At 44.0% G+C, this 17,982-nt stretch overlaps 1 protein-coding gene across 6 annotated transcripts in view; it reads left to right on the top strand.

Moving 5' to 3' along the window:
- The window catches only part of cadm1a (cell adhesion molecule 1a), a 221,454-nt gene that overhangs the window by 170,492 nt on the left and 32,980 nt on the right, over nt 1-17,982 (top strand). For all 6 annotated transcript variants that reach the window (XM_029250998.1, XM_029250997.1, XM_018755413.2 and 3 more), the window contains 5 exons: nt 2,545-2,697; nt 3,243-3,380; nt 6,903-7,061; nt 10,754-10,850; nt 12,583-12,755. In XM_029250998.1, coding sequence (XP_029106831.1) covers nt 2,545-2,697; nt 3,243-3,380; nt 6,903-7,061; nt 10,754-10,850; nt 12,583-12,755 — 720 coding nt within the window. The remainder of the gene's footprint in view (nt 1-2,544; nt 2,698-3,242; nt 3,381-6,902; nt 7,062-10,753; nt 10,851-12,582; nt 12,756-17,982) is intronic.

The following is a 17,982-nucleotide window of genomic DNA, read 5'->3' as shown; positions in this document are numbered from 1 at the left end:
TACTTAGCAGGGGTCTAGTGGGAGGATCTGCGTGACCTGTTCCCCTACCAAGAGCAACGTGGCAGACGAGTGTCGCCGTCTTACCCTCCGATCCCCAAGGGGGACCACCTTCTGTGCCGTCGTGGCCACGTGGAGGCCCTCGCGCCGGGAGCTGTCTAGGTTTGTGTCTAGTGGCGCCAAATGCCACACGCTTGCTAGGAAAGGTTGGGGTTCACTCAAAGTGTGGTTACGGAAAGGTCTCGGCTACCTTTCCCCTTCCGTCTGGGGAAATACCTCCGTGCCAGCGACCTGACTTTTTCAGCCTCATCCCTCTACCTCCAATGTTTGGGAAAGCATTGAAGATGAGTCTTAGAAACGGTAGCTGAGAATTTGTCAGGTTGATTGTTGCCACATAAATGCACAGCATGCAGCGAAGCACTTGGGTAAAATGTCCAAAAAAAAAAAAAAAAAAAGCTCCTTTTTTTCCCCCACAGGTCACCACGCGCTGTCATGACCGCTCCCAGTTCTCCACTCGTTCCGAGGAATCCTGGAACCCTCATTAACCGTTGTTTCCGTTGTGTTGTGATTAGGATTATCCCAAGAGCACGACGCTGGATAACAGCATCTGCATAGCAACGGGGAAAACAGTGGATATATGTACAGTAGCAGCCATTCATATATCTGCTAATCTGTCTTTTGTATGTAGCAAATGTACTTCTGTGTGCAAGGCTAAAATCCTGCGGTGAAAAAAGGATAATTTAATGGTTATCCAACATGTAATGGAGCAGATGGGTAATGTAAAGCGGCTCAGGAGTGAAATCCCAGCTGTAACATGCCTGTTCTTTCTTCTGTCAGATGGTGTTCTGCAAATGGAGATGTCTTCTTTTAAAGATAACCTGCAGAGGTTTTCTTTTTTTTTTTAAATAAAAAACCTGTGCTTTGCCTTAATGAGTACAAATGGTAGAATAAGCACTTGTTTTACGTACTGGGAGGAAAAATAATAGTTTTACACTTAAAATCTATGTAAATTTGGCCTAGGCTTTGTGAAACATCTAACTGGTTCTGTCCTAAAAGGCTATAGCATGTGACTCTGTGATGAATGAAAGCAGAGTTGACTCTTATTCATGCTGCTGGTGTTCGTCCCATTAAACCTGACATTCCCATTATTAGTGTTTTTATAATGATTTAATTATTCTCATCATTTGCACAAGACTTCAGTCACAATAGATTACAAACGGCATCGTCTTCATCACTGTTATCATGGTTTTTTTTTTCTTTTTTTTTGCTTTAATCCCCACACATTCCCCAATCAATAAATTGAATTAAATCATTAGCTTTTTAACTGCCCTCACCCTGACAACTGGGTTCGCTGCTTTCATGTCGTGCGCTATAATTAGTCGCACATTATTCTTTCATGGCACAGGCGATGTTTCGCAGGGCCAACCCCAGCACCACGGTAAAAATGGCATAGGGTAATAGCAGGGGTCCTGGGCCAAATCGGGCATGTCTAACAGGCCACTGATCTCAGATCAGTTTGATTACTGGTCCTTCTGCTTGGTAATTGGCTTGAATCATTAGTGAAGATGTGCATTTGTTTTTCAGAAAGATATGAATTACTTTTCAGTCTGTTTCTTGTGTTGTCAGCAAAAACAATCTAGCGAACAGGTAGACAGAGGTAAAACTGCGAGCGGGATGCTCGGTCTCGACCTTCCCCTGCTGCATGCTCACACAAGAAATTCTCAGAGGCTGGAGAAACAAAAGGTGGAGGATCACTTCTTATGAGACTTTCTTCCTCATCAAACTGGGATTTTCTGCCCTATATTTGTGGACGTGCGCCAACATTCATGCATACTCATGTATGTTTTCAGTAAAGGCTGAAAGAACGCTGTTTATCCAGCTTGGGGGGAGTAGATGGAACAATCAGACCAGCTTACCATCAGGTTCTGCGTTTTAAGAGCACCCTGCTCCAAATGCATCTCCCCTGTGCTGAATTATGAATTTATTTCTTTACACTTATTTATTTATTTATGGCACCTCCCTTTGAACTGCACCGATATGGGTGAGAACAAATGCAGCCGAGAAAGCTTTCAGCGTGGTAAATTGTTTGGTGTCGATCAGAATTCAATTTATTGGGGAGTGGAGGCGAACTTTCATCTCTCGCGGGCTTTGCGCGCTCTCCACGGCCCTCGCCTGGAAAACAAGGCTAATGGACTCATCATTATTCTTAGGGGAGGAAAGTCCAAAAAAAGTATATATTTTCAGCAGTTCCTCTCCTAATTAGGAGAGAGGCCGTGAACCAAATCTGTGCATCGCAAAATTAGGATCGACGCTCATTGCTGACACTTGCTCGGTATGGGGAAAATGGTTACATGTATAAAATGTGCATGCTGAGTTGGATTTGCTGTATTTATTCTTTAGCTCATCAACTCAGCTTGCTGTGTGCAGTTATGAATTCTGCTTGTGTTGTTTTGGTCCAGGGCTGTGAGAATTTGGTGGGCGCAACAGAAAATGTGGGTACGGTACAAGCCCTTCCATCAACCGCCCTCAATGACTTTGTTCCCTCAGCCTTGAAGGACAGCCGGTTTCAGCTGGTCAACTTCTCGGACAATGAGCTGCGGGTGTCGCTCTCCAACGTCTCGCTGTCGGACGAGGGGCGGTACGTGTGCCAGCTGTACACTGACCCCCCCCAAGAAGCCTACGCCGACATCACCGTGCTGGGTATGTCCACCGACGCTCTATCCACTACTACTCGGTGCACGCACCGGTGCTACTTACGCTAAGTGGATTTTTTTTTCCTAAAGAAGTTCACAAGGGGGGTCACTCGCCTCGTTTAAAAACACGTTCGCTTGAAGAGCCTCAGAAAGATTGTCCGTTATGCGTATTCTACATGTACTCTGGGCTGAGGACTCCTTTTTGCTGTTCCTGCAGTAAATTCGTAGGATTCGGCCGCTATGTGAGACACAATTCCCAGAGTGGAATGAACTCATACCTTCGCAATGTGTAAGAGGAGTTTCGCTTTACTGACATCCCAACATGCCTTTAGAGAATTTGCTTCAGAAATGGCTAACAAGCACTTTCTGAATTGCCAGCCCATGAAGGCAATCGATGGCGCCGGGCGGTGCACCAGCCTGTCATTTATCATGGGTGGAGCTCTGCGACATGTAAAGTTGACCACGGCGAGGGACGCCGCGCTGGACAAATGGGAAGAGTGTCCTGCAGCGCACCCTGTCTTTCTAATCCCTCCTCTCTTTGTTCGGTGCCAGTCCCACCAGACAATCCCATCATGAAATCCCGAGAGGACATCGTTAGCGAAGGAAACGAGACAGAGATAACGTGCATCGCCACAGGCAGCAAGCCCGCCTCCACCATCCGATGGATGAAGGGGGACAAGGAGCTGCAAGGTAGGCTTAAGAAGGAAACCTCGCGGCCCCGACCATTTCGGTTCTCTCTCAAGGTTTCCCGCGTTTGATCGACTTAGCTCAGCTGTGTCTCGCGCCGGCGTGATCTCGCCACCTCTCGTAGGGTGGCAGGAAAACGGTGTGGGGCTCCTCTGTTTTTGGGGCGTTTGCGGCTTGATTGATTGATAACCAAATGCGCATGCAGCCTCTAATTATGTAGACACTTTTTATGACATTTAAAAAAGAGATGAAATTAGAAGCTGTGACTCCTTATGAAAGAACCCCCGCTGTTCGACTCCCACTCGACAAATGCTGCCCACATTGCCCGCCTCGTACGTTCTCTGCGCTTACAGAGTAAAGCCTTAATGAGGGGTTGAGCCTCCAACACGTTTAATTTACTCATGAACACATCCTCCCGCTAGATGGAACGGGCTAATGCTGAATAATGCTCTGCCATAACTGATGGACAACGACAGTGAATCTTCTTCAACTGGGTCCACCATCTTGAGCGCCGGTGCTTAACATCTTCAAGGAGTATAAAAAGTGCCTTCTGTATAACATGAATCCATACAGGTTCTTTGCCCTTTTAACCTTTTCCCTTTTACTGTCTCCATTGTAGTGAAGTTAATTTTATTTCTTATTTATTATTCATGTGTATTCCTTTATTCCTTCTTCTTCATGTCATTACTTTTGCTTTTTTGCTTATTCTCGTTTGCTATTCTTTACATTTACATTAATTTATTTAGCAGACGCTTTTCTCCAAAGCGACTTCCAGTGAACTCTATGTAGTGTTATCAGCCCACACACCTTATTCACCAAGGTGAATTACACTGCTAGATACACTACTTACAATGGGTCACTCATCCATACATCAGTGGAACACTTTAGCTCCTTTTATATCTATGCATTTGTTGTTAGTGAGGTCGCATGCCGTTTGTTCAGTTGAAACACCCTAAACATTTGATTTATAGTATACTGATATTTGTCTCAAAGACATAGGTGGCTTATGATGGCATTAATCCCAAGTTTCAGCAGCCAAGCAGTGGAGAGAGGCTTGTTCTGATCCCTGGCACAGCCAAGCCAGCGCTCGTAGACTAAAATGCTTTTGGCCTTCGTTCTGGGTGGATTTACTTTTAATTAAATATTCTCATTCAACCCAATTACTGTTAGGATAATCAAGGCCCTTTTTTTTATTAAATAGCTTTTAAAGGTTACACCCACCTTTCTCGGGAATGTAGAGCAGCGCAGTGACACAGTGAGTAATGCCATTGCCTCACAGCTAGTGGGCTCTGTATTGGGACATGGGATTGAGTGTGGCTCAGTCTGTGTGGACTCTGCATGTCCTCCCCTTCTTTGGGTGCTCTGGTTTCCTCCCACAGTCCAATGGCTTTTTTCACATCTTAGTGTGTGTGCGTGATGCATTGCTCACGCACACACACAAACACATCGTCTGAAACCGCTTGTCCCATACGGTGTCGCGGGGAGCTGGAGTCTAACCCGGCAACACAGGGCATAAGGCCGGAGGAGGAGGGGACGCACCCAGGACGGGACACCAGTCCATCGCAAGGCACCCCCAGCGGGACTCGAACCGCAGACCCACCGGAGTGCAGGACCCGGTCCAACCCACTGTGCCACCACGCCCCCTCATAATGCATTTTTGCTCTGTAGAAATATGTGAAGGAGTTTAGTGCAGTGTATCTGGTGCTGTAAATCACCTTGGAGACAGGTTTAAGCTAAATACTAGTTATGTCACCTTGGAGAGAAGCATCTGCTGAATGAATAAATGTAAATGTAAAAGCAGGCACTTCAGTCAGCAACGAGCAGTGTGCTGCATACACCTGGGCTCTCTTCTTAATGTTTGCTTTGGTCTTGTGTCCTAATATGCTTCACTCTACTCTGTTCTGCCATCATAGATTTGCACCTTAGCCAGGAGTTAAATGAAAGTCAAGAAACTGCAGAGGTATTGTTCGACAGGTGTTAATCTGTCCCTGCGTGATACGCATTTTGAGTTCGGAAATGAAAGACAACAGGCGAGTTGATGGACATAAATGCAGACAGACACCGGAGAAAAGCACTCAAAATACCAAAAGGGAGAATTAAATGACGTGCAGGTTTCATTTTCATCCACACACAGGCATGATACCTTGAAATTTGTTCCAGCATGGGCAAAATGGTGTGTTGGATTAGCAGAGTTTGTTCAGCCTCGCAAAGCCCTCCTTTTCCGATGTGGCCAAACATACATTTGCAGGCTTTATTCTTTTAAAGAGTAAAACTACACTTTTGAAGTTATTAAATGAGCCTGAATATAGTTAATTCATGGAAATTTTGCTGTTGCAACCATTCATACGCTAAGCTCAAACAAAGCAATTGATATTCTGTATTAAAAAATAAAAATAAATGTCCCCAATTCGAAAGACAGGTGAAATAATGTGAGCTGAATTACTTATTGCTCATAATTAACTGAATTCATTAAGTATATCCAACTGAGTAATGCGTGACAGCAGCAAAGCAGCCCAGTCTTTTTAATACACTGGTGCAATATGGGGGTTTGGACAGAAAATACCCCAGCGTTTCATGACCAGGCCTGCCTGAAGAGATAAAGAATTTTGTCTTAATCAGCCCTAATAAGTGTTGGCTGCCACTTATTAGCATTTAAATATGCAGATTCAACGTGATTATAGATGCATCACCACGGCAAGAGGCCAAAGAGACCGCAGTAATCTTTTTTGGTAATTGTAATTTTTCATTTCCTCTGCACACTGAAAGATATTCGACAATGAGGTATTTCTACCTCGGCTGGCTTATCTATGGCTATCTCTCTCGTTCCGTCTGCCCGATCCACCCCCCTCACAAGGGCAGCGTAATTATTGAGGGACGCAATGCTGATCCGTAGTGAGAACGTTGCCCGTGGTAGCACTATGACTCATCTGAGCCTTGGTGCACTTCATGCCCCGTGATGCTGTGGAAGGGTGCTGTAGGTCATAGTCGCAGACGGCAACTATTATATCTCACTTCATAAAGCACAAACAAACCATCGCAGTGGCCGCAGCCAATGAGTGACTCACAGATAACAGCCCTTGACAGCAAGCAATTTTCATCTGATTCACCTCCATTGACCATTCTCTAGGACACCAGTCTTGCACTCTGAACAAAGTGAACTTTGCTGCACTTTGTTCAGCAGCCAAAAGTGCTGGTTTCGTAGCTTATGGTCAAATATGCGTCACTGCGCGCGCTGCATTTGCTATTTCAGCCTTCCTCGGCAGGCGCCGTTTTTCCCCAGTCGGCTCCTCGTCTTGTTCCCTCTTTGCCTTTGCGGAGAACGCGTCGAAGAAAAGTAGCGTTAGATTGTTTTTCAGCCACTGTTGCATTGCTGATTTGCACGGTTTCTACAACTTGTGAAAACTATATTTTCTTTGCCTTGTTCTGAACCACCCGGAAATGTGAAATTTCTGTTTTTGGGCTTTCCTGGCCTGAAGTGTGTAGAGGAACCCAATTTAATGTCCCGATCCCTTTATGTTCTTCTAGGCAAGTCAGAAGTGCAGCACACCTATGACAGGATGTTCACCGTCATCAGCCGGCTGATGCTAACAGTCACAAGAGAAGACGACGGCATTCCGGTGGTGTGCATCGTGGACCACCCGGCCGTGAAGGACCTGCAGGCACAGAAGTTCCTTGAGGTGCAGTGTAAGTACACTGCCCAAGACACAGGAGTGACCGGCCATACAGTACGCAGCTGAACGGTGCAGTAATATGCTGTCTTTCGGTTCAGATGTCAAGCTTACCCAAAGTTGCCTTTATCTGTCAGCATAACGCTTTTCTTTCGCATTATCTTAGACGCACACATGTTCTCCCAATCCTCTCTTCCCACTATTCTTGGCAGTACATGATTGCACTATTGCATTTTGGTGTGAAATGCCATCCCTTATGCGAAGGTATCGATTGAGCAGTACAGTGAGTGAAATACACGGGCGCGTATGATGCGGTGAGACGGGGTTAACTAGCCCTTGGGCAATCTTCCCAGAACACCCGTTTATTTGGAAAGAAAAGGGGTTTTGTCTGACCTTTCCCAGATAAAAGACGGGATGGATCGGCTCATCTGCAACAGTTTGACATTTTGGCAATCTTGGATTAAGGCTGATAAAAGCGTGGCATGTGCCGCACCGTGTGACTGCGTGTGCGACTGGGCGGCGACGTCGTCGGGCTCGCGGCACTCGTTCTACACAAAGCGGCGTGTCTGGCTCGGGGACTCTGGAAAAATTCCACGGCTGCAGCAACCGGGCAGTCGATGTTAAAATCATTGAGTAAGGGGTTGGCTTAATGGAGTTCATTTTGCAGAAAAATGGAAAAACATTGTTGTGTATATTAGATAAGCACGGAATATTGATGGCCCACGCAGCGCTAAGAGCATCACTTACTGCTTTGTTATTGCACCCTCGGGGTCAGCAGTTCAACTGTTTTGGGTGGATGAACGCTCAGCAGCACTGCCTGTAAAGAGGGAAACAAAACATGCAATGTAAATAAGCTGCCAGTAACTTGAACGTGTTTTGTACCTGTATACATAAGGCATGAAGACTGAGAATAGTCGGCGCAGCGTTCTCCTATAACACATATGAAACATTTATTTAGCTCTTTTCATGTGATGTATTTGAAGATGACAGGGGAGAAATACACTTCTGTGGACTGAAATGTAGAGGTCGCCAGGGATACGAAGCTCTGGTCTAACCTGAATGAAAGCCTTAGATCATCCTTAAAGAGATGTATGAGGGGCCGGTGCAACGAGACAACGTATCGCTCTCCATCGCTGTCCGGAACCGAGAGCGAAAACCTTCTTCGGCAGCATGGAAGGACAGCTGCGTCGCGTTGGCCGGCAAAGTCGCGAAGGGGCAAGTGGGCCAAGCGGCTCTCGTGCCTCTGCACGGAATCTTAAAAGCATGGCAGTTTAAACAATGACGCACCCCGAATGCTCGCTTCCTTACACACTTTGTTACAAGGACGACGTTCGGCTAAATCGGCGTGAAGAATGATTGATTTAGGACTAAACTGACATAGGTGACGCTTACAACTAATTTGTTAAGAAAGTAATCTAAACCATAGGGAACCTGCAATGAATTGAGCGACTTCATTATCGGTGTCTTGCTCACAATTACACGAGGGGTACGGTCGTATTGATCCAAAAGCGCATTGAGGTGGACAAGACACCCTGAAATGTCGCCAGGTCCGACAAGGGGAAAAAGTGTCATTACCCTGCTGGTTCTATTAGAGCGGAGAGTATTACATCCAGGGTCTACAGAGAAATCTCGACTAGGGATTCAGCCGAGTTTCAATGCACTGTCTTCTTTCAGCTGTACTTGAAACTAGACATCGCCGTACAGTACGCAGTGTCGGATGCAGATCTCCAAGGAGACCCCAGAATAGATTTAAATTTGGCCTCCTGATTTTTTGCGCCTGTCTCTGGTCCCTGCCTTTCTTCCTCGCCCGAGCTCTTACAGGACCTCAGTCATGTCTGCTTGGTATCTCTCTTCGGCTTTTTGGAAAATTCCCTTACAGTAGCTATTGTGCCCCCTATGGTGGCTCATTCATAACCTCATAATGTCTGGTGCCAAAAAAAGAGAAAAGGCCCATCGTGGTACTGAATCCAACTTTTTCTTCCTTTTTTTTTTCTTCCTCCCTCTTGCCCTAATTAGCACTCTGTGTAACCGCAGGGTTCTCTTGTAAAAGCGCCGCCGCAAAATAAGGTCTTTACCAAATGGACGAGATAGGGGCTCATTAGCATTTACCTACGGTGAGATTCAGAGTGAAAATGCGTAAACAAAAAGCTGGCGTGTCAAGATCAGTGTTTCTTCTGATGTTGTAAACATGTGTTTTCCAATTAGGAGGCTGTATTGATTTCTTATAGAAAGCTGCCCGGGACAATTTAGCAATATGGATTTCATGTGTTTATTTTGTTTGGTTTGTTTGTTTGTTTGATGGTGGTTTATTTTGGACTCTCATTCGTTTATTTGCTTATTTATTTATTTAATTTTGGAAGAAGGGCCGATCATTGTTTGGTCATTTCCTTCCATCTACATTATAGACATTCAATACCAGGCCGATAAGATCACCTTGTCCGCATGGTGTTTTCAAAGCTGGGTGTCTCTGAAGATGGAGAAAATCGATAATGCAATTGTACTTTTGTCAGCGCCTTGTTTCTGTCTATATTTTTTACATTAGCTAACACGGCATTGTTCCTCTTTCTTCGCCATGTTAGACTGTGTACCCATCACCAATGGCATCGCGAGGTTTGTTGATGAGTTGATTTGGTAAAAATGGAAGTCGTCGAGCTCTCCACAGATGGTAACCTATTCGCGTCATTTTATTTATAGGCTGCGGAAGTTGTTAACAGCACAACGGAAAGTGGAAGGTCACACGTACAGAAGTCAGTGCTGTGCTGGCTGCTGCAGGACACACACGTCACTTTCGTAGACAAAGGGAAACTGAGTCACAATTTAGTATGATATAACTTACAGTAGTACAATTCATAGATGTGAGTTTTATGTGTCTAAATTTGTCTAGTCACAAGAGGAGCGCTTGAACGGTATGAAAAATAATCTTTATGCATTTTATTCAAATGTTCTGGGGCCTTTATGCATGGCATTAGATTCGGACTGCCATTGTGAGCCTCAGTTTATTTGGATGGCATGAACTGCTGTACGAGGATGTCTCCATCCCTTGTTGGCATACATGTGGTTTGTGTCTGACCTCCCTAAATGCCCTGTCTGCCACATGGAATACACACAGGGTCTGGCTCCAGAAAAAAAAAATCAGGAGGAAGAGAGAAAAGGCCTGCGGTAGCCAGTAATTGTAACGAATAAGGTAAAGGTCGTTACTGATAGAGCATAAAGGTCAGACTAGACGGCGCAGGGTGAGTGCACTGTTGACAAACCATATTTGGGATTCAGCCCTGTCAGCGCTTGTATGTATTACTGCAGCGAAGTACCGGTGCTGTTTGGTCCATCAGCTAGACACAAGGAGCTCAAGTGTAAGATACCGTTTCACAGCTGATGTGAGAGGCCAGAAGCACTGAGCCTCTGCAAAAAAAAGTAGTTCTTAAATGAAAGCTGTGTCCTGTTTACTCTATCACACGGTTTTTAGTTGAAATGGTGGTAACATACAAATTAGCACACTGTATACACCCCCACTTTTAATCTATATTGCAATTTTTTTTTTTTTTTTTTTAAATCTTTTAAAGATGCATGTACTTTTTTGGGTTTAAAGTTTTGCTGTGTGCTTTATGCTCGGTAAAGCAATACACTGCTTATGTCCAACTAGGTACCAGACACTGCGATGTAGCCGCATTTCTAATACGCCGATGTGCTTGATGCCTGTTTCTTCCGCAGACAAACCAGAGGTGAAGATTGTAGTGGAGTTTCCAGAAGGTCTGACAAGGGAAGGAGAAAATCTTGAGTTGACATGTCAAGCCAAAGGCAAGCCCCAGTAAGTGGCTTCTGACATTTCACACAAAGTAACCATGCACTTCTTAAAAGACTTCACAGTCATGGTATGTAGTGATAATGAGGGTGTGGATAAAGATGAAGATGAGATTCTTTATCAGTATCATGGTAGTTGTTTTTTTTTTTTTTAGAAAATCTAATAAAATGTAGCTTACGCAGCTTGCAGTTTTACATTTTACTCCTTTATGTATCTGGATGAGGTTTTAAAAGAAATTAGCTTAAATACATTTCAAGGGTTTGATAGCACAGCCACATCTGAACCCTGAAAAAGTGTGCGATCCTAGTTACAACCGTCACAAGGTAAACCATGTTTTATGCAGCAACAATTCAAAGCAGAGGTGCCAAATGCTTTGCAATTCAGTCCATTTGAGCTGCGTTTCATGATGAAGTAATGATACATTCTCCCTGGCTCCCTACGGGTTAGTGTGTCCAAGGGTGCGTAGATCATCAGGCCGAGTCAGACGACGGGTTAATATGTCATGGAAAAACTACAGGGCACCGTGGGTTTGGGCCAGGATGGAGCTACATTTCAAGCAATACTGACAGCGCCTTTCTAAGGCAACATTGGCTGTCCTCTGTGTGTCCCAGCTCAGGCTTACTCCTCCCATCTACTTGATGTTAATGCAGTAACGTCCCCCATTGCTTGGATGTGCTCCTTCCTAGGGCCCCTCCCTGCGATTCAAGAAATAGGCGGTCCAGTATGAACCAAAAGGTCGCTTTTCCAGTACTGTCCGGCACGTGACTCCGTAGCACTCACACTGCTGAGATACAGGCGTGAGCTAAATTCATTTATAAAGATGAAAATACAATCAATAGGGTGAGCAGAAAATTGGAAGTAATTTTCATTAATGCGACTGGAGGTCTGCAGTCATTACTGTCAGACGCCGTTGGTTCGGTCCGCGTGCTGATTTGTATTCAATGTCTCACCCCAGTTTTCCAGCGCCTGCTCTCTCCTGTGTGCCTCCCATCTCTGGCTTTCAATAAACCACTTTTTTTTTTTCTAGGTCATTCCTTTCACTCCATAGCAGGGGTGCTGAATTTTCATGCCACACATGTATATTTAACCTCTGATTTGAGCTCCTCAGATTTCTCCAATGTGGAATTTGCGTTGCCTCCCCCTACCCCCACCAAATGCTGTTTCTCACAGATGCAGGAGATCAACAGTGATTGAGCTCGACCAGTCTTTGTTTGAAGTCGGAGTGATTTTTTTTCTTCTTCAAGCCTTTCAGAATGGATGGAAACAAGTTTAAACGCCAACACAAAACAAAAAAATGTTCGCCAGCTCCGGGGAAATAACAGAATGCTGCCAAAGCACTAGAGGAACTTGTGAGAGCATAACTGAATTTCTAGTGCCTTTGTTTTCCCTTAGTGGATTTTGTTCTCTGTACTCATCTTGTGATGGGAAAAAATATCTGTGTTGTACAGTCTGCTTGAATTTTTTGAACATGTTACTGGTATCAAAATTTGAGGAATTCGCCAAGAACAATCTATACAACCCCTTGGTTTGACGCTCTTTTAATGTTTGTTGAAAACCAAGGTAAGGAGAGTTGTGTGTCTATAAGAGTCATGGTACATCTTACTGAAAAGAAGCTTGACTCCAAACAAAATTCATATTTGTTCCATCTGCATCATATTACAGCAGAAAAGGCCAGATGAAGCATTTTCTGTTTGTAGGGTTTCCTTACTGTAGGATTAATACCTGTCTGTTCTTTTAGGCCCCAGCAAATCAACTGGGTGAAGGTTGACGATGATGTCCCCTCGCATGCTGTGATAACGGGAACAGATCTGTTAATCGAAAATCTCAACAAGTCTTACAACGGGACGTATCGCTGCGTGGCGTCCAACTCGGTTGGCGAGTCCTACGACGATTACATCCTCTATGTTTACGGTACGTACGAGACAGTGTTTCTCAAAAGTCTATGCTTGAACGTACACGGTATCGCTGACCTTCGGTCACGTTTCTTTTCTCAAAGGACATGACTCCTGTTAAACAGCCTTAAGAGGGATTATTTTTCGCCGTTTTCCAAGAAGGATGGTTGGAATGCCATTTTAGAGCCATCCGCCGGAGTGTTTAGCATTTACAGTGGAAGCACTAGAGCCTTTGGTACAGTATCAAAAAGCAGATAAACACTGTGTACTGGTCAACAGATTTCCCAAAAAAAATAAGACAAAGGGACCAGCCCCTTACAAGTCTTTCGAGCCGTTCTAGGCACGCCCCATAGCACTTAGATTCAGAGCAGAATTCTCCATGGCAATGCAAAATACCTTTGAAAAGAGCAGCTTCTAAAAAACGACGCAAGTGTGCATGTTTACAAGCGCGCGCTGTTATCAAAACAATTTCAGTGTTTTTCCAGACAAGAAGCGCAGTGTAATGGAGTCAGCCGCATCATGTGATCCTCATGATGTGAATTTGGCAGCAGCTCCGAGTTGTAGAGTAGCTCTCTTTCTACACCCAAGGTTCAGAGCACGACAGGATGGAGAGAGGAAGGATGTGAGACGTGTTGGTAAAAGACTAAAGTGAGACTCCCCCATTAAAACCAGCTCCAAACATAATAGAGGCTGTCTGGATTTTGATAACTTTGATGTCTGCTCCCGCTCTAATATCTGCGGTAATGCAGCAGCGAATCATGTCGAACATTAGAATTGCTAATGTGGAAACAGTACGCTGGGCCGAGGCTGTCAGCGCTTAATCTTGCGTCATGTTTCCTGACACCCTCCTACCTGAGCGGGGGGCTGTTAACAGACTGCTCTGACATCCCGGAATATTCTCTGCACACGTTCACAAAAGACAAGCGGCAGTGACATCTGTTTGTACCATGCTCTTATAATTATTCTTCTTCAATTTAAGGGATGACATCTGCTTATTACGAGAACAGCAGCCCTGACATGCTGCCGATCCGATGTTAGATCCGAAGGGAGAATTTTTCTGATGAATTGAATCCATTGTGAAGTTGCTGTTGTGTCCTGTCATCCAACCTCCTGACTGTTGCAGTTGTTGTAGGACTTTGGGAAAGAAAGCGTAATGTTCGTGAATTCCAGTCTACGGTGTATGTAGTTTAACAGTATAACTGTGCTTCAGTGTATTTAATTCCATGATATATGGAAACTGTTCCATATATGAAAGCTGCAGTCCATAATGCATTTCTCATAAACACATTCTGACCCATTCTGGCTGGAATTATTTCTTGCCTCATTAACATGCTGTAAGTTTTAGCTGGATATGAGTTCTTATGTTGTCGCATCCAACATTGAAGGGTTTTGTGCATAAATCTGCAGTAGGTAACTTTCACTCTAACTATGCAGACGTACAGCAGCACAGTGGCAGAGCAGGTGAAGTTGGTGCATGAAAGGTCCAGAGCGGCGCTTTCTGAGCTTGGGTTCCATTCCAACTCAGGCCATGTGAAATTTGCAGGTTATCCTATTATTTGAGTGCGATTCGTCCCACGGCCCAAAGCGATACGTAGACGAAAGCAATGGTAGACATCTGCCGTGTCCTCCATCACCTTGCAAACCACGCAAGTGGTCACCATGGGTCAGTGGCACTTACGCCAGCCAACGCACGTGAACTCAAGTGGAACCCCTGTGTCTGTGTGGACTTATCCTACACACTCTCCTTATGTGGACCTCCAGCAGAGACAGGTGTTGCATTGCTGAAGGTCCCCCTTAATGTGCTTGTTTTCGGAGGTGCGTAAAGCTTGAGCAATGGGGAACATCACAGAGAGGACTAAATCGGTTAAAGTGAAAAATGTATTTACCAAAATGTGTCTGTGAAAGCAGCCGTCCAGCGAGCCCTGCAGTGCAACTACGTCAACCCCAGAGGAGCCTAACAAGTTTATTGAGATGTTCTAACCTAATAAAAGCGAGCCCTACCGCACAGCTGAGTTCTTATTGCACGGCTCTCTGCAGACTGTCACTTTCATTCTCATTTCTATTCCACAAAGCTCCTCGAAACGGTTATTGGGATTTCCTCCAGCAACATCTACAACCCCCCCTTAACTTTGCACACCCTGAATATGCTGCAAGCCGGGGTCCTAAGAAATCAATTGCGCCGATACACTTTTTCCACACCGCTGTTTTGTACTCAAGCATTTTATCGGGAGCGTTGCTTTCTGCTTCATTTCTGATTCAGCATACCCCCTGTTGAGAATTTGTTATTAAATCAAAGTCTAAGAATGACCTTTCACCTTGTAATGCCTCATTAACTTTAATCACTTTTTTTCCTTATGTATTTTGGGAAAATGAAAACACAAGTTTCTTTTATTTTGATCTTAGTATGCTACAGCCAAGAAGTGTAATTCAAAACAGTGTGAAGCAGCTGATAGGGAGTTAAAATGTGCTGTACTTTTTTTTCTTTTTTTTTTAAACTCCGAAAACCAGAAATGCGCCATTGTAATGGAGCTGTATGTTCACTTGCTTGACATGTGCTTTCCAGTTTTAAGGTTTCGTCTACCTTTCTTCTATGTGATGTATTTTCCTAGCTTTTTCATAGCTTGGTCAGGTTGTGTGGCATGGTATTTTACAGGCCATAAATAGTTTCCTTACATGGTTCACTGAACTCTTAAAGAATGCAGAGACCTGTAAATGTGAACACATGGCAATTGTTGTCTTTTCCATATTTTTTTTTTTATGCCACAATTTGTTGAATAAATTAAAAAATAAACACACACACCCCGTCTGAACCGCTTGTCCCATACGGGGTCACGGGGAGCCGGAGCCTAAGTCGGCAACACAGGGCGAAAGGCTGGAGGGGGAGGGGATGCACCCAGGACGGGACGCCAGTCCGTCGCAAGGCACTCCAAGCGGGACTCAAACCCCAGATCCACCGGAGAACAGGACCCGGTCCAACCCACTGCGCCACCGCACCCCCCCGCTCAAAATATGTATACATATGTTCCTATTACCTAACAAAAACTAACAATGTAGTCATATTATTAAATTAATGTGGCATTTGTTAAAATGACCTAATTATAGCAGGTACAATGACAGTGAACTAGTTAATATTTCAGCCTTGTCACATTGAACATGTCAACCAGCACATTTGCAACAAAAGGTCTAACTAAATGCAAGAACAGAGTTTTGATTCGCCGGAAAATTAATTTACTCAACAGAACGTGTTCTCTTGCTTAATTCGACTGTGTTTTTTTATTAACACATGAATGTCTGCCCTTGATTAAATGGAAAGAGTGATCACCGCATGTGTGCCTTTGGCTTTTAATAAGATTCTGTGTCATTAGCGTTTCCAGAGAAACGCAGCTTCTCCTTTTTCCCCCCATAATTTGGGAAAGAGGAAAAGGCCCATCAATCTGCCATGTCATAGCACACAGATGGCAGTTTTGGGAGACTCTAATTATAGAAGTCAAAAATGTGTTTCCTAAGAGGTATGATGTTGGGCAGGTAGCATGGATGAAACGCATGGTCACATGAATCCCACTGCTTTCAACGATAGGACCCTGTGAATATGATTTGCAAAAAAATGCAGTGTTTTGGATTTTTGTGCTCTCTATTCAAAACACAACCATGATTTACCATCTCTACACCAACCGGCGAGGCCCGAATGACGTTCTGCAAAAACACGTAGATGCAGTGGTAAATGAAGTCTGTGCAGTCTAGGAAACCGTAAATGCAAAAACTTCCTCTCTTTTTCAAAACCTCAGTCCGTAGGATATGATGAGGGAATTGAATTGATATTTAATTTGTATTTTTGCATTGTTAGAGAACACCTGCTAGACCAAGGAAAAGCCCCTTGGAAAGTATGCAAAGCTGCCAAACAAAGCATGAGGCTATGGGGCTGTGAAGGGTGGCATAGGAGAATTGAAATCCAAGCCCCTTCCCTCCCCCTGTGGTAATAAGGCTATTAGCCTTATTGTTATGTTTTATGTGCCACTCCTGGGTGGCTGTTATCCGCTAACAGTCCCCCCATGTGCCAGTTTGCTTTGCAGCACACCCTTTCACATTAAAAGTGTTTCACGCTCCCACCCTCTACCCCAATCTCTAGCTGACTTTCACATGCGAGAACTGTGTATTCGTAGGGTTGGTTGCACAGGGTTCAGTGTTAGGAACAGCTGACTTCGTGCTCCGTCTACGTGCCACACACTCTGGGTCTACAGGGATTGTTCCCTATCACCCAGACACGTTTAATGAGCCTACTAGCAATGATTCAGAAGAATCCTTAGTAAACACATCACTTTGACACTCTCGTACCCACAGCAATTTGAACGTCAGCAGTGTCCAACAATGATATACTATGTCTTTTTTAAAGATATATTTAACATTTGTATGCTCAGCCTTGTTCGGGAGGAATATACTATTTTTTCACTGCCAAGTTTTAATGAGCTGTTGACACCAGTGATCCCAAACATCTGTTGAGTATTCACAGTTCATAACAGGATAAAACCAATTATGTTTCTATGCTAGAGAGCCAGAGTTTACTGTGTGCCTAGCACACAGCCCAAGAAGTTTCACTGGCCTTGCCTTCAAATGTCTACTACTGAGGTCGTGACAGCCACGTATTGGTCTGCCGACCTGCCTGTCTGTCTGTCTGTCTGAGAAGAGCTAATGAGAAATCTGTAGAACTACAGGTGATCTTTAAGATTTAATTTGTAAGTAAATGTCCTACTCTTGGGGACATAAATTACTGTTAATATCAACATTTTACATTTAAAAAGGAGAGTAAATCTTGATATGCATTCAGTTACTTACATGTTATACATTAAATATTTTCATGAGAGTGCACCAAGCCTTAATGATACTTCCATACATGATATTCAGGACAGATTTTACGTTCTTGATGTTTGCATTCAATATAGATTGTAGCCTCTACATTTTTCTTCAGTGACGTTATGAACATACTATTTGAATATCACAATGAACTTTTTCCTGTTAAAACTAAGCAATATACACTATAGCTCTAATCTCTATATGAAAGCAGTCAGCAAATATGCAAATAATGCAATGAGTAAGCAATTTGTAACAGTTTTTGGAATTTTCTGTCTATTTATCAGTACATGTCATGTGATGAGTTCAACCGTACACAAAGAAAAATAATGAAAATGTGAACTGATTTCACTCTTATCCTTGTCATATTCATCTCCGAAGTATCATATTTCAAAAGGTTT

The sequence above is a fragment of the Scleropages formosus genome, chromosome 4, assembly GCF_900964775.1.
Source record: "Scleropages formosus chromosome 4, fSclFor1.1, whole genome shotgun sequence".
Taxonomy (NCBI): Eukaryota; Metazoa; Chordata; class Actinopteri; order Osteoglossiformes; family Osteoglossidae; genus Scleropages; species Scleropages formosus.
Note: the sequence above shows the minus strand (reverse complement) of the source record. Positions and strands in the feature narration are given on the sequence as shown.